The following is a 17416-nucleotide window of genomic DNA, read 5'->3' on the forward strand; positions in this document are numbered from 1 at the left end:
GTGAAAGGTCATGTAAGGTCAATGAACTTTGGCCACGTTGGGGGTATTTGTTGAATTACCATCATATCTCTGTAAGTGTATTGGTCTAGTTCATAAAACATGGACATAAGAGTAACCGAGTAATACTGAACATCTTGTGCGAGTTATGGTAGTTTTCAAAGTCAGCACTGCTGCTATATTGAATCGCGTGATGCAGGTGAGACCGCAAGAGGCATTCCACTTGTTATTGTTATTTATCATAATTATCATTATCATCATCAAAATTGATTTAATCTTTTATAGAGAGAAAGCCTTGAAGAATGCCAAACGTACACCCCTCTTCACCTCTACGTTGGGGTTAGAACGGACGACTGGAGCTCCCAAAGAAATCTTCCCGAACGTCTACGACTCTCTTGCTGCGGCTCAGATGTCCTCTTCGTTCATTGCAGGAGCTAAGGTAATAAAACAATTGACCATTCAGTGGTGCTTCATAACCCTGTTTCTCAGTGTGCAGTTCATCCGGCTTTACAAAGACTTCAGTATGACGTTCTGGAACGTGTCAGCTTAAGGTAGCTTAATAGGAAAAATTTCCCTATTTACCATACTTGCATCTACAGGGTCTTACCATCTTTACTTTATGCAACGGGAAATTCTAATGGCTTTCCAGATGGAATTGAATGACACTCCTATGAAATTAGATAATATTTACCTCATGGTATATCATCTATCCTGATATTAACACTAAGTCTAATTAGACCAAATGGTATATGGACTAAATGGCTATTGGACCAACTGGTTATTCGACGAAATGGTGAGTGGGCGATATGGCAATTAGACCATGTGGATATTGGACAAACTGATGGTAGACCAAATGATAGTAGAGGAGATGGCAATTGGACGAATTGGCATTAGACCAAATGAAAATAAACCGTGTTAACATACCAGGCGCCCGTAACACAAAGCTTAACAATCATTGTCAAACAGTTTTCTTACTATTGGTTGCATTGACTACTATGTATAATTAATCCTGAAAATCAAGCGTACAATTTATCGCTGACCTGTGTGTTACAGGACCCATATCTAGATCTACGGTGATAGGGTGGCAAATAACCTTGATTTTGAAAATTTTCTCATGGAATTTCTTGCTTTGCTCTAACAGATGATGTTGCCGATCGGCTTCCAGAAGTCCGCCACCAAGCTTTATGAGGAAGTGATCATACCCCCAGCAGACCGAGCCCCTGTCAGTGTGGGAAAGAATCTTGTACCAATATCCCAACTTGATGAAGTAAGTTGATGATGATGAGGATGATGATGGTGACGAGGATGATTATGATGATGATGATGATTGCAAATTTTGTCTCAAAAGATCGCAAGACTTGAGAGTTAGAAGTAAGTGTGCAGCACAGAATATTTTGTGCAGTGCAATGGTAGCATTTTAGGGATAATATTAATATGGTGGGTAGCATTCAAAGGATGAAGAGGTTGAACCACATTCACTCCGATAGAGCATTATAAGCAGTCATTGCATATCCAAGACACAAAGTGCTTGGATCACTTTGAATATGTGAATGAGTATAATTCCTCAGTTACATTTGCTCTACGGCAAATCAAAAACAGCTGTTTCATTCATTTTCATTCAAACCACCTATATGTAGCTATTACTGAAATGTTAAAACAGCTGTTTTTCACTTGCTGTAGAGCAAATGTGACTGAGGAATTATGCTCATTCACATATTCAAAATGATCCAAGCACTTTGTGTCTTGGATATGCAATGACTGCATATAATGCTCAATTGGAGTGAATGTGATTCAACCTCTTCATGTAGAGCAAATGTAACTGAGGTATTACTAGCATTAAAGGGAATAAAGAGCTTGAATCATATTGATTTTTCCTGAATAATTGTATCCACTATTTTTGTTTTCAACTGTAGATTGGGCGGGTAGCGTTTAAGGGGATGAAGAGCTTGAATCGTATCCAGTCAGTCATCTTTGAGACGGCGTACAACACTATAGATTAACATATCTGGAATACCTGTAATTGTATTTGCTTATTTCTTCAACTGTAGATTGGGCGGGTGGCATTCAAGGGGATGAAGAGCTTGAACCGTATCCAGTCGGTCGTCTTTGAGACAGCATACAACACCAACGAGAACCTGTTGATCTGTGCCCCTACGGGAGCGGGGAAAACAAACATCGCCATGCTGACCATCCTCCAAGAGGTCAAGAAACACATTCAACAAGGGGTCATCAAGAAAGATGAATTCAAGGTAATTCATTTCTCTCCATATTTAAGATGATCCCATAATTGTGAGACAAAAAATGACTTAAAGTTACATACATGTATACATTATTGATCATAGTTTAATGGTATCCTATAAATGGTTAAATGATAAAAAGATGAATTTAAGGTAAATGATTCATTTCAAAAATATAAAATGATATAGTAAATATTCATTTCGTATATAAACAATTTTTTTCTTCCATTTCACAAATTTCTCCATTTTTGTAAACAAAAATTCTTAGTTACAAAATGAATCTGCCATAAAGAATATTATATGTTTACAGAAGAAGATGTAAGTCCCTTGAAAGAAAAAGCTTGTGGCGGGACATATATCCAGTAATAAAAATAATGGGCAATAAATGAATGGAAAATAATGAGTAAAAGATGAATATAAGGTTAATAATTCTTAAGGAAAAATGATTTTTTTGTAATAATAGTACAAAAAATTATGAACTAAAATAATGGCTCTCAGCTTTTTGGTGTAAGAGCGGACTATGTGATTTTAGTGTATTATATGCTGCTTGGAGAATTTCTGTGCTGGTCGGTAAATTCAGTGATGATTGTAAGGCTAAAATTTTTTCTTCTATTTTTTAAGGTCAATATTTTAATGATTCTTAGTCATCCATTCTTATTCAATATGATTGTAGGATTATGTTTTGGTCCGTCATATTCTCAAAAATATTTGCCTACAATGATAACCCGTCTTCCGCAAGAGAATTTATGTGCAATGATGTATATTTCTGATGTATTGTCAAAAGCCTTTGTTACATGTATATTTAAGTTAACATGTGTAATGCAGAAGAAAAATAAATCAAAATTAATCAAATAAAAAAAAAATCATGGTTTCTATCACATTGTGTACATAAATGTACTAATCTCTCATGTAATTTGACCCTGATTAATTTTTATTCTTCTTTTATCTGTTAGATTGTTTATGTAGCTCCCATGAAGGCTCTTGCAGCTGAGATGGTAAGGAACTTTGGCACACGCCTGGCCCCGCTCGGTCTGTCTGTGAAAGAGCTCACTGGAGACATGCAGCTCACCAAGAATGAAATCATGAAAACACAGGTAATGTTGACAAATCAATCAGGAAGCAGTTTATTAGAGCAGAAACGAACCAATAGCCTTAACCCTAAAAAGACTGGGGGGGGGGGGGGGCTGATTCAGCCCCCCCTCGACATTTTTCGCGATAAATCTGTAAAGCATAAAGCTGGTGCCGCGCCGTTCCATGTCTTCTTTCTTTCAAGTCTTGCCCAACTTTTGAGATCAAATTTGTGATGTCCGGGTACGTGGTTCCGAAATTACGCAACATTTTGTAAGTGCATGTCGACCCAAAATTGCTCAAAAACGTGAATTTGTGTACAAATCCAATGCAAATTGTGTTTTTAGCCAAAATTAATAAATGTATCATTATTTTCAATTTTACTAATCAAACTCAATTAATTTCATCTTGTTTATGGTCAAAATAAAGTAGCGGACGATTTCCATTGAAAAAACAATAAAAAACAAAGAAATACATAAGAAATGTTAAAAACAATAAAATACATAAGAAAAGAATTGTGATATTGAATTTTTTTTAAAGTACATTTGATCAGAATCCTACAAAGAGTCTGTGAATAAAAAATTAGCAGTTTAGAGGCCTTATTTAGTAAATTAGAGCAAATCTTTGATTTTACGCATAAATTAGCATAATTAATGAATTATGAGATTTTTCTGAAAATTTGTTCCTACAGTCTTGGAGATTATGCCATGGGTAATGTACGTGCCAATTTTCATCGCGATCGCGCGGTCGACGGCCGAGATCATAGGGGGGGGGGCTGAATCAGCCCCCCCCCCCCCAGTCTTCTTAGGCATCAAAATAGCCCAGTCTATTTAGGGTTAATAGCACCACCTCAAGTCCTAAACTACTCATATATGACTGGTCAGCATAATGCAACACTCTTAGCTGTGTAGTCTCGTAATACATGTATAGGCCTACTTGAATGATAACACTAATTCACGACTCTATACATTCATACTACACTTGTAATGTTAACCAAGTAGCAAGGCAAGTACTTCCTTCCCCAAAACATTTCAGTTGCTCTTTATCTACATGTACATGTAGGTTATACATTTTTTAAACTTTAAATCTGCATTCACTGTAATAATTTATTCATACTATTTTAGAAAGGGTTACATCTTTTTGTATTTTGATTGATTTTTGGAAATAAATGAAATGAAAATAAATGAAATGAAAATAAATGAAATGAATGAAATGAATGAAATGAATGAAATGAATGAAATGAATGAAATGAATGAAATGAATGAAATGAATGAAATGAATGAAATGAATGAAATGAATGAAATGAATGAAATGAATGAAATGAATGAAATGAAATGAAATGAAATGAAATGAATGAAATGAAATAATGAAATGAATAAATGAAATCAAATAAAAGAAATGAAATGAAACAAAAGTAATGAAATGAAATATCTTTGTGTAGATGTTGGTGACAACTCCAGAGAAGTGGGACGTGGTCACACGAAAGAGCACCGGCGATGTGGCCCTCACACAGCTGGTCAAGCTCCTCATCATCGACGAGGTCCATCTTCTCCACGATGACCGAGGGGCGGTCATCGAAAGCCTTGTTGCCCGCACCTTAAGACAGGTTAGTGTCCCAGGGGCCTGTGTCATCTCATTGTAACTTTGCCATTGCGGCATCTACCTCGGTAACAGGGCTCAGCAGCCAATCACAATCAAGGTTTTGATGGTCACTACGTTCTTGGCAAAATTACCATTTGTGAAACAGGGCCCTGGCTTGGCAACCTATTCGCAGAATCAATAAGTAATTTGATACTGAGAACATGTTTTCTTGAGTCGATAAATGAAAGAGAGAGAAAACCATTGTGGCTAGAAGATACTGATGAACCAGTGGATACTGAAATTTTGGTTTTGGAGGGGAAAGGTCACAAAACCTGTTCTGGCTTGAAGACATTAATACATGTACCTAGCATGGATCCAACTCCCCTCCTGGCGGATGACAGATCTATTTCCACTGCTGCCCCACGCCTGTGGAATGAACTCTCAATGTGGATTAGGTCGTCGGCTTCCTAGCATGTTTTTCAGAAGTTGCCGAGAGGTCCATCTATTTAAGGCCCTGTCACACCGTTCAATGGAAGCCTTGCGGGTGAGGTGGGTGCAACTCACCTGCAGTTCAAAACTTTTCTACAGACAAAACAGACTAGCGTGCGCTCCTGCAGGCAACTGCTTGAGAGATACATACTAGACACTGTCAATGCTGGCAACCAGCGGGTAGCAAAATATAGTCACCTGCAAGTCATATGCAGGGCTTGTAACAGGGCCTTAACAATTGAATGCACCTGTATGTTGTTTGAATATTTTCATTGCATTTAGATTACTATCCTGAATTCCTGAATTCAATTTGTCTTTCAAAACAGAAATTGTAGATTTTTATGGAAGCATACTCTTAAAGATCACCTTCCACCCTTCCCGACAGGTTGAGTCCTCCCAGAGCATGATACGCATCGTGGGTCTCTCCGCCACTCTCCCCAACTACGTGGACGTGGCTCGCTTCCTGAACGTCAACCCGTACATTGGACTGTTCTTCTTCGACACCCGATTCAGGCCTGTTCCCCTGGGCCAGACCTTCATCGGGATCAAGACGCCGAACATCATGCAGCAGAGGAGGGATATGGACTTTGTCTGCTATGAGAAGGTCAGGGAGCTAGTGGACCGAGGCCACCAGGTGAGGCTTTCATGAAGTGTGTTGGTTGTAGTTTTCACCAATATGATTGATTCAACCAATCAAATATATGGATTTTAGTAGCGCGTATCAGTGGTTAGATAGATCGAGCATTAATTCATGGAGCTGTTGGATAGAAGCCATCAGGGCTCCATTTCATTCAAACAAGTTGCTATGATAACAAACTCCTGCAGGAATGTCAACTTTCATTAGAAGAGCCAATCAGGAAGCAGAATTTTCACTGTTGCCATGGTACAATATAGTTGACATTTCAGCAAGAGCTTCTATAATATCAAATTTTTATGAAAAGGGGGCCCAGGCTTTTCACAAATTGTTTGGTTTGTAGTTTTCAGTGATAAAATTGATTTCAACTTAACAAAATGCATAGATTTCAGTAGCCCATAATGGTTAGATCAAGCACTATAAGCCAGGGATTTAGTGGACATAGGAAAGGTGAGGCTTTCACGAAGTGTTGGGGTTGTAATATCCACTGATGATTTTGCTTTCAACCAATCAAATACATGGATTTCAGTAAGTTATAATGGTAAGATAGATAAATTGCTAATTCAGGAAGCTAGTAGACAGCAGTCATCAGGGGCCCATAACACAAAGCTTAGCAATGATCGTAGAACATTTTTCTACGATTGATTCCATTGGCTACAATGTACAATTAATCGTAGAAATCAAGTGTATGATTAATCGCTAACCTTTGTGTTACGGGACCCAGGTGAGTGTTTCACAATGTGCTTCGGTTGTAATATTAACTGATGTTGTTTTCAAACGATCAAATACAAGAATTTCAGTAGCTTGTAACAGTGAAAACATGGGGAGCGTTTCATGAAAGGATTTTATCCGACAAGTCCTGTTTTATGCGACAATTACCATAGTAACAGTACCTCTCAGCCAATCAGAATCAAGGAAAGTTGTCAGATTTGACAACATGTCGGACGAAAATGTTGATGAAACACTCCCCTGGGGCATGCAGCCTAGAGACTAGTAAGAGAGTCAGGGAGCTGGTGGCATCATCTAGTGGGTTTGTCAAAGTCATTCAGTTGTATTATTAGTAACATTCTTATCACCAATCATATGTTTGTATTTCAGTTGCTTGTAATCAATGGTTACATAGATGAAGCGCTTAGTTCAGGTAGCTAGTAGACGAAGGTGATCAGGGGTCCGTTTCATAAAGCTGTTCGTAAGTTAAGAGCGACTTTAAGAACGACTGGTGATCCTTTCTTACGCGCTTCACCATCGCCAATGAACAATTTGGTGTATACTCTTTACCACAAGAAATGATCACCTGTCGTACTTAAAGTCGCTCTTAACTTACGAACAGCTTTATGAAACACCCACCAGGAGAGGGCTTCATGAAGTGTTTATTCACTCTGTAATATATTTGTTTATCTTTACCTGTAATTTAGATTGCGATGAATTGTACGGACCTATGTTGTAATAATTACTGCTCTAATCTATTCATTATCATGGTCAGACTTACATGATGCTCTGTGTTCAGAGGAAAGACGTCTTGCCAGGGTGGGGAACAGCAAATCCCTGTATGGATGAATCTCTTGTTGCAGGGAATTAACGCTCGGGGTAGGATTTGAACCCATGGCCCTGTGATCAAGAGACGCAAGTCAGAAACCACTGCACCACCACAATACTTAATCTTAATATTTTTGTTTCATATTGTTTCACTATCTGCCGTAGGTAATGGTGTTTGTGCATGCGAGGAATGCTACGGTCCAGACCGCTATGTATCTGCGTGAGACGGCTAAGGGTAATGGAGAGATCGCCATGTTCCAAGCTCAGCAATCGCCGGAGTATGGATCTGCTCTCAAACAGGTATTAATCTACAAAACCTTATATTGTGAGAATTAAATTTGTTTATTTTTGATAAAATTAACCAAAAATGTGTTTGAATGATATTGTATCATTATTACGTCGTAAATGCATCATAATTTGGCCTTGATGCAATGAACCATTCATCTATCTATATGTATCTATCCATCCATCCATCCTTCCTTCCTTCCTTCCTATCCATCCATCTTTTTCACTGGCTGGGATACCCTCCACAAGGAAGGGAGATTGTGCATACCTTATTCCCTGAGATCATCATCATTGTTACTACATGTACATGTATGAATATGATTATGATTATGGTCCTGATAATAAGAAGATTATCATTACTGCTGGTATTACTATTCTTTCTTTTCTTATTATTAGTGTGGTTCTTGTCATATTTATCTCTTTAGGTGATGAAATCACGGAACAAGCAGCTGCGTGAGCTGTTCCCCGACGGTTTCTCCATCCATCATGCAGGAATGCTGAGACAGGATAGGAACCTGGTCGAGAGGTATTTTGCTGCCGGTCATCTGAAGGCCTTGGTCTGTACCGCCACCCTGGCCTGGGGTGTCAATCTTCCTGCGCATGCTGTGGTTATCAAGGTACGCACCTCTCTCATGGCACTGTCACACGATTCCTTGCAAGCCTCGTGGCAACTCAGCCGCAGCTAAGTTTTGTGCATGTTCAGAACTTTTCTGCCGGCAAACCAGACGTGCATGCACTCCTGTATCTTGCCTTTTATTCAACCTTATAACTTCAATTTTTGACAGTGTGAAGGAGAATTACTCTATCGAATATATTACATGTACATGTAATTTTCTACTTTTTTTGAAGACCAAATTACTATTTTTGCTATTAAAGTGATTGGTTAACATTGGTTTGACTTTAAAAAAATCTGAGTTACATGTAGAAGGTCACACTTGTCACCTGTGTCTGTGATATGTTACCAAAATGAAGCCCAGAAAAAATTGCGTTCGAAAATAATTATTTAGTGCTTCAAAAATTGAAATATAAAGTGACCGAAAACACCATCTTAATTTCATCCCATACACTTATGTGTACTATTTAGGCGTCTACAAGACGCCTATTTACAAAATCGGGGTTTGCCTTGTAGTTTAAGCTTTTCATTCTCAATAATGGTTGTTTTCAGGGTTTATTAGTTCTAATACATGCACTTGTACACATGTTTCATCTTGGTTTGAGAATTTTTTAAATCGGCTGCTCACAAAGTTAAACAATACCTTTAACAGAGAACCTTCCCTTGCGACTTATTGTTAAGGTGGCTGGTCACATATTGGGCATTGCAAGAAACTTAAGCTTAATTCCAAATCAACTGTAATTCCTACAATCAGGGGAAAGCCCTTTTATGGAACACAAATATGTTGATCTGTGTTCAGTTGTAACCTGACCTTCTTGCGATTTATTTTAGGTTATACTCATGGGCCCGTATTCTGAAGTCAGGTTTAACTTAAACTCAGGTTTAAAGTTGTGGTTTAAGTATGGGAAGCCAAAAGTATCAAAATTTTTATTAAGTTGTGTATTTCCTATGTTTACTGCGCTCTTTCCTGATTCATCGATGGTGAAGACAATCATCTATCTATACTTCCTAGACAATTATGAATGATTTGAGAGCCACATGAGCTGAAATATGATATCTCTACTGTTAGTGATTTATGTAACAATTGGCTTCCCATACTTAAACCACAACTTTAAACCTGAGTCTAAGTTAACCCTCAATCTCCCGGGGTATTTTGATTCTTGTCAATCCCGGGGGGGGGGGGGGGGGGGCCATTATGGCCCCCCCTTAAGATCTCGGCCGCCGATTGCGAGAGCGACGCAAAAATTTGCACACTGGTAGTGTGCGATGTAATCTACAAGGCTGTATGGTAAAATTTTCCAAAATAATGAGATTTTATTTTACAGTATATGAATTAATTATGCTAATTTATGCATAAATCATACTTTTTGCTATAATTCACTAAATAAAGCTCCTAGAATGCTAATTTTTGGTAAAAAAATTCTTTGTAGCAATCTTAACAATCGCAATTAAAAAAACTTCGGTTCGGAAATCAATTTCTTATGTATTTTATTGTTTTATGAATTTCTTATGTATTTCTTTGTTTTTTACTTTTTGTTTTTTATTGTTTTTTCAATGGAAATCATTCCAGACTTAGTTCTGATCATAAACAAGGCAAAATTAATTCAGTTTAATCAGTAGAAGTAGAAATAATGATACATTTATGAATTTTGGCTAAATACACAATTTGCATTGGATTTGTACATGAAATCACGTTTATGAGCAATTTTGGGTCTGACATGCACTTACATAATGTTGCGTAATGTCGTAACCGTGTACCCGGGCGTCACAAATTTGGTCTCAAAATTTGCGCGAGACTTGAAAGTAAAAAGTGAGCGGCGAGGTCAAAAAAATTTGCGCAGCAGATATATCGCGAAAATTGTCAAGGGGGGGGCCATTATGGCCCCCCCCCGGGAGAATTAGGGTTAAACCTGACTTCAGAATACGGGCCATCATGTACAATTCTTGCAATGCCTCAGGATGTATGCCAGTTGTGGTAATAATCTCATAGGCCCGTATTCTGTAGTCGGGTTTAACTTAAGCTCAGGTTTAAAGTTGTGGTTTAAGTATGGATAGCCAATTGTTACATAAATCACTAACAATAGAGATATTATATTTCAGCTCATTTGGCTTTCAAATAATTCATAATTGTCTAGAAAGTATAAATAGATTATTGTCTTCACCGTTGAAGAATCAGGAAAGAGCACAGTAAATATAAGAAACATACAACTTAATAGAAATTTTGACACTTTTGGCTTCCCATAATTTTAGCACAGAGTTAGACCATGGTCTAAGTTTAACCTGGCTTCAGAATACAGGCCATAGTCAGTAGAGCGATGGTTTCGGAGTCCAGTGATCCAGGTTCATTAACCATTTGTTGCGCTTTTTTAAGGTGCTTATCATAATTACCAGGACACTCAGAGGGGGTGAGGAGAGCATTTTACGAAAGGATATGTCAGGTCTCATTTTATCTGACAGTTACTATAAATAACACTGCTTCTCGACCAATCAAAATCAAGGAAAATTGTCAGATCTGACAACTTGCCAGAAAGAAATGTTGATGAAATGTTCCCCTAAAGTCTTTGGTACTCTAGTTTCTTACTTACAAGTATTCATGCTTTCTAAGTAATCAGGTAAAATAAAAGTACCCATACCATATGCTTGATTTAATAAGAAAATTGATGCAATTAATCATTTTAAGATACTTGATTCAATTGATCATTTCACTTGTAATTTTTGCAGTGAAACTTGCCTTCTCTTTCCAGGGCACTCAACTCTACGACGCAAACAAAGGAGCCTTCAAGGACCTCGGGATACTGGACGTCCTTCAGATCTTTGGACGTGCAGGGCGCCCTCAATATGATAGCTTTGGAGAGGGTTTCATCATCACGACACACGAGAAACTCAATCACTACTTGAGCCTGATCACCAGACAGAATGCCATTGAGAGTCAGTTCATCAGCAGTTTAGCAGATAATCTCAATGCAGAGGTCAGTTGTTAGTTAGGCTCGTATTTTAACCTAAGACTCTGTTCTCATTACCTTCCTAAAACTACTTTAGTGGAAAATAGTTTAATGTGTAATGAGAACGGTCGAAGCGATCTTCCAAACTGGTTCATAAAACCACCTTGCGATGTAGTTTTTAAGATCGCTTTGCCTCGTTAAACTGGTTTTAGACACAACCGTTATTCGGGAAGCGATCTTCGCACATTTTGAGCGCGCTACTCTACACACTGTGTGTAGAATGCTTATGATGCGGTTTCAAATTTTGCGTGAAACATGTCACCCCACTGAGAGCGTTCCCATAGCAACAAGATCACTTTACGTGAAGTGATTTTGAAAACCACTTTCGGGTGATCAAATGGGAACGCTAGCAAAGCGATCTTCCAAACTGGTTTCCAGTAAACTAGTTTTAGGAAGCGTAATGAGAACGGGGTCTAAAAGTCCATGGTCTAACTCTCCATAATTATGGGAAGCCAAATATGTTAGAACTTGTTTACATCATACGTTTCGTAAGTTCACTCTCTGTGGTCTTTCCTCATTCTTTGATGTTACTATCAACTGTTGTATTTATCTTTTTAAGACGGTTATGAGCGATTTGGGTGTCAAATGATCAGGTAAATCAAACCTTTACTGTTAACGATTTCTGTCACAATTGGCCTTCCATATTAAAACCACAGCTTTCGACCAGAGTTGAAATTAAACTCGAGACCACAATATGGGCTTAAGAATCCTGCGCAAGGAGAAGATGAAATGGAAGAAAAGAAAGAATTAATGTAGCTTGAGTGAGTTAGACATCATGAGTGTCAACAAGCTTGTTGAGTATGTAGAAGACCGAAATCTATTTTTTTTTCTCTCTCTATTTTGTTCTATTTCTCTTTCCATCTAGATTGCTCTTGGAACAGTGAGCAATGTGGACGAGGCTGTACGTTGGCTGAGCTACACTTACCTGTACGTGAGAATGCACCTCAACCCAATGGCCTATGGCCTTATGTACAAAGACACACAGGTGAGATAAAGATTAGGGAATGTTAGCCCTGCTGACTGTTATGGGATTTATCCTAATTTATTTATTTTTGTTTTGGGGGGGGGGGAGGGATGGCTGGTTGGAGATATCTAAGTAAATAATTACCCAATATCATATGGCCTTCTGTACAGAGACACACACGCGAGTGAGATCAAGGTCAAAGAATATTTGCGCTTTTATGTGGGGCGGGGGGGGATTGGAAGTTGCTGATATTTAAGTAAAAATTTATTTGTTTATTCTGTTTTTTACATTCATATATATGAATATGCTTGTTGTTATGTTCATTATTTGAAAATGGAAATAAATAACTAGAACTTGAAACTAGGCGTCTTTGAAAACTTTGTTTCTGGGTAAAAAAAAAGGTGTCAATTTAATGCGACCTTGCAACATTTACATGGATGTTCTACTGTGATTTTGATTTTCAGAGTGACCCAGGCCTTGCCAAGTTTCGTAACGACCTGATCATCACAGCTGCCCGTAGTCTGGACAAGGCCAAGATGATCCGGTTTGTGGAGCACACCGGCGACCTCCATTCGACGGACCTCGGACGGGTCGCAAGCCACTTTTACATCAAGCACGCCACCATCGAGAAGTTTAACGAGATGATGAAATCGGTCATGAGCGAGGCCGAGGTGTTCTCCATGGTCTCGCAGGCGCAAGAGTTTGAGCAAATCAAGGTACAGTTTGGCAGAACCTTTCTTTTATTTTGCATCTTATCTATTGAAATGGCAGAATTTCTATCAAGGTCCATGAATGAAATCTTGTAAATATTTCACCATAAGATCATCTTGAGTTGCCTACCGAAGGTGGAGTAGAGAAACTTACATGTTAAAAAAAATTGATATTTCCTGTGTGATCCAAACCACAGGTTTGTGAGGATGAGACAGCTTCAAGAGCATCCTGATATGCCTGCTCTAGGTTGAGAAGAGAATGTTTCTTGTGACAATGATGTTTCTTGTGTGATCCCAACCCTAGGTTCATGAGGACGAGATGAGAAGGCTGCTGTAGGTGCAGTAGAGAATATTTTTTGTGATGATGATGATATTTCTTGTTTGATCCCAACCCTAGGTTCATGAGGATAGGATGACAAGGCTGCTTGCTGTAGGTGGAGAAGAGAAATGATTCTTGTGACAAAGAGATATTGTTTAATCTAAACCCTAGGGTCATGAGGATGAGGAGGCTTCAAGATCATCCTGATATGCCTGCTGTAGGTGGAATAGAGAATGTTTCATATGAAAATGATGACATTTCTTGATTGACCCCTATCCTAGGTTCACGAGGATTAGATGACAAGGCCACTTTACATGTAGGTTGAGTAGAGAATGTTTCTTGTGACGATGAGATATTTCTTGTTTGATCCAAACCGTAGGTTCATGAGGCTGAGCTGAGAAGGCTGCTCTAGGAAGGAGAAGAAAATGTATTCTTGTTTGATCCAAGCCCAAGGTTCATGAGGATGAGATGGGAAGTCTTCAAGATCAACCTGACATCCTTTGCTGTAGGTGGAGTAGAGAAATGTTTCTTGTGACAAAGAGAAATTTCTTGTTTAATCCAAACCCTAGGGTTGTGAGGATGAGCTGAGAGAGCTGCTCTAGGTTGAGTAGAGAATGTTTCTTGTGACGATGATATATTTCTTGTTTGATCCAAACCCTAGGTTCGTGAGGATGAGATGAGAGAACTCCAGGACCACCTTGAAGACGACTGTGAGATGCCCGCTGCCGGTGGGGTAGAGAACGCTCATGGTAAGGTCAATATCCTCCTCCAAACCTTCATCTCCAGAGGCAACGTGGATAGCTTCTCCCTCGTCTCGGATTCGGCATATGTTGCTCAGGTGAGTGTTCGACATTTGCTCCGGCAACAATCACTCTTGCCACAATTGCTCCAGCAACATTTGCTCTGGAGACATTTGCTCCGGGCTTAATTTTGTCTAAGATGTAGGGTTAGGGTTGCAATGGGGTTTTATGTTAGGTTTAGGATAAGGTATAGTGTTAAATGCAGGGTTGAAGTTGCTCATTCCATTAGTGTGTGGAAATTACAGCGAATCAATTGTCGCCCAAGCAAGATTAATGTCATGGAAACGTGGACACATACAGTTACATCACATAGTTTTATAGATATCAGGTACATGTAGATAGATAGATAGACATATAGATTGATAGATAGATAGATACATGTAGATGGCTGTTTGGCATGTTCAAGACATTACATGGTCTGGGCCTTGTTGCATAAAGGTTACTATTGCCATCCAATGGTAACTAGCCTAAAATCCTAGATTCTGATTGGCTGCTTAGCATTGTTACCATGGTAATTACAATTGGATGGCAAAGGTACTATATTAGTAACTTTTATACAACAGGGCCCTGTGGTGTCAGTTCATAGCATTTTTTTTATCGGCATTTTGCTTTCAGTATCATTCACATTATATCTATGTTATGTTTTGTCACTTGATGCTATTCGAACCAATCATGAGGATTTAATTGAAATTGTATATAATACACTCTAAACTTTGTTCATGCATGATACAATATGGTTAACACATAGTATAAAGCTGATAAATGTGCATTATACACTTCAACTCTAAATAGATTGACCATACATGTAGTTATGTGAAAACTCATGACATCATTATGATGTCACAACTCACAAGATATGGTGTCATAATTTCATTACAACATCTCAAGTCACATTAGATGATGTAATGAGTTTGTTCATCAAAACTCTTGACATTTTTTTTTGCTTACTGATTAAAAAAAATTTGATTGGTATGCAGTTTCTTTGTCTTCTTGCAACACAAAAGTCGTCTCACTCTTTAAACATGCATGTATGGCAGGGGGTCCTAAAGCTGCGCGGGTCCTAAAGCTATGCACCACTCATCGCGCATGCAGTTTTTATGGCAAATGCGCACTCTGTGTGTGGAACTGTGACTGCAGAGTGACGAACGATTCCTATTCAATTTTTTCTACAGAGGCTGCAGTAAATCTCTAATTTAATGCAGAGAAACCAATAACTGTTTGGAATTTTGGAGTTATATTTGCTTGAATTTCATTTTTTCCTATAATAATATGAATATATTTTAGAAATTGAGGCACAGGAAATACTATTTTTTTGCATGATAAATCGAGTGCGTAGCTTTAGGACCCCTTCTACATCCGGTGGCGAAATCAAGAGGTGTTCGGAAAACATGGCGGGATTTTCGTATTAGTGAGTTTTGCGATATTTTCTTCTTGGTTAATGATCTTTAGAATGTTTGCCACAAATTGGTGAAAGATATTTGTTGAAATATTAAAATTGGTATAGTTTTTATTGTTTGAAAACAAAGTGCGTAGCTTTAGGTCCCCCCATCATACATTTAATTATGAAGTTTAATATAAGAACGTGCACAAACTTCTGCTTCCCCTTCTAGAATGCGGCACGTATCATCCGAGCCCTGTTTGAGATCACCCTCCGAACCGGTTGGCCCCTGATGGCTGCAAACCTTCTGATGCTGTCCAAGTCCATCGACAGACGCCTCTGGGCTTGGGAGAACCCTCTTAGACAGTTCTCCGTCCTATCCTTTGAGATACTACGCAAGCTGGAAGCCAAGAAGCTCTCCGTCGATAAGCTCAGGGAGATGGACTCGAAGGAAATAGGTAAGATCAGGTCACAAACTGGTCAAGTTTGAAGAACATTGAGTCTTTAAGAATGGTGTCTCCTCCTTTGATGTTGGATTTCTTGTGAGATACTTTTCAAGCTGGATGATAGGAAAGCTGACATGAGAGATGAACTCAATGAAATAGGTGAGATCAGAACCCCAACTTGTCAGGTTTAAAGAATGTTGAGAGAATTTTTTTTTTTAAAGGTGGCGTGAGGACATGATGTTTAATTGCTTCCTGTGGTTTCTGATGAGATTCTTTTTGAGCTCAGGGAGATGGACTCGAAGGAAATAGGTAAGATCAGTCCTAAAACTTGTGAGGTTTTAAGATTTTTGAAAGAATCGATTTGAAAGGTGTATTCTTGCTTGGGGACATAACCTTTGATTTTTCACGAGATACTACGCAGGCTGGAAGCCAGGAAGTTCTCTATTGATAAGCTCAGGGAGATGAACTAAAAGGAAAAAGGTAAGAATAGGCCATAAAACTTGTTGGTAGGTGCCTTTGAAAGCCGTCTCCTGGCTTGGGGACATGACGATTGATTGCTCCATGTGGTTTCTTATGAGATTTCTTTTCAAGCTGGAAACCAATAAACTCTGTTGATGGACTCAAAGGACATAGGTAAGATCAGTCCAAAAACTTGTCATTTTTAAAGATTTTTGAGAGAATCTTTTTGAAAGGTGTTTCCTGGCTTGGTGACATGATTTTGATTGCTCCATGTGGTTTCTTCTGAGATTCTTTTCAAGCTGGATGACAGGAAAGCTTTCTGTTATTAAATCTCAGGGAGATGGACTCAAAGGACATACATGTATTACATGTAAGTAAAATCAGAACACCACCTTGTCTCGCATGAAGAATTTTGAGAAAATCATTTTGAGAGGTATCTTCTGGCTTGGGGACATGACCTTTGAAATCTTATGAGATCATTTTCAAGCTGGAAACCAAGAAGCTCTGTTGATAAGCTCAGGCGACAAACTTGTCAGTTTTGTAGAACATTGAGAGAGTCTTTTATAGATGTACATGTATCTCCTGGGTTGGAAACATTTGATTTATGAGGTACTTTTCAAGCTGGATGGCAGGGAAGCTTTTTGTTGATAAGCTCAGGGAGATGGACTCGAAGGAAATAGGTAAGATCTGTTCACAAACTTGTCAGGTTTTAAGAATTTTGAGAGAATCTTCTTGAAAGGTTTCATGACGTATGATTTCTTATAAGATAATTTTAAAGTTTTCAGTTGATTAGCTCATGGAGATGGACTCAAAGGAAATAGGTAAGAACAGGCCACAATATTTTCAATTTTAAGAAACGTTAAGAGAGTCTTTTTGTAAATGTGTCTCCTGCCACCTA

At 38.5% G+C, this 17416-nt stretch overlaps 1 protein-coding gene across 1 annotated transcript in view; it reads left to right on the top strand.

Moving 5' to 3' along the window:
• LOC129258764 (activating signal cointegrator 1 complex subunit 3-like) overlaps positions 1–17416 on the top strand; it is a 61938-nt gene that overhangs the window by 16619 nt on the left and 27903 nt on the right. Inside the window, exons 7-19 of the mRNA XM_064098749.1 lie at positions 283–436; positions 1139–1264; positions 2046–2246; positions 3188–3328; positions 4744–4908; positions 5758–6006; positions 7708–7842; positions 8253–8444; positions 11185–11409; positions 12308–12427; positions 12871–13122; positions 14097–14273; positions 15846–16071. Of these exons, the coding sequence (XP_063954819.1) occupies positions 283–436; positions 1139–1264; positions 2046–2246; positions 3188–3328; positions 4744–4908; positions 5758–6006; positions 7708–7842; positions 8253–8444; positions 11185–11409; positions 12308–12427; positions 12871–13122; positions 14097–14273; positions 15846–16071 (2363 nt within the window). The remainder of the gene's footprint in view (positions 1–282; positions 437–1138; positions 1265–2045; positions 2247–3187; positions 3329–4743; positions 4909–5757; positions 6007–7707; positions 7843–8252; positions 8445–11184; positions 11410–12307; positions 12428–12870; positions 13123–14096; positions 14274–15845; positions 16072–17416) is intronic.

The sequence above is a fragment of the Lytechinus pictus genome, chromosome 4 (assembly GCF_037042905.1).
Source record: "Lytechinus pictus isolate F3 Inbred chromosome 4, Lp3.0, whole genome shotgun sequence".
Lineage (NCBI taxonomy): Eukaryota > Metazoa > Echinodermata > Echinoidea > Temnopleuroida > Toxopneustidae > Lytechinus > Lytechinus pictus.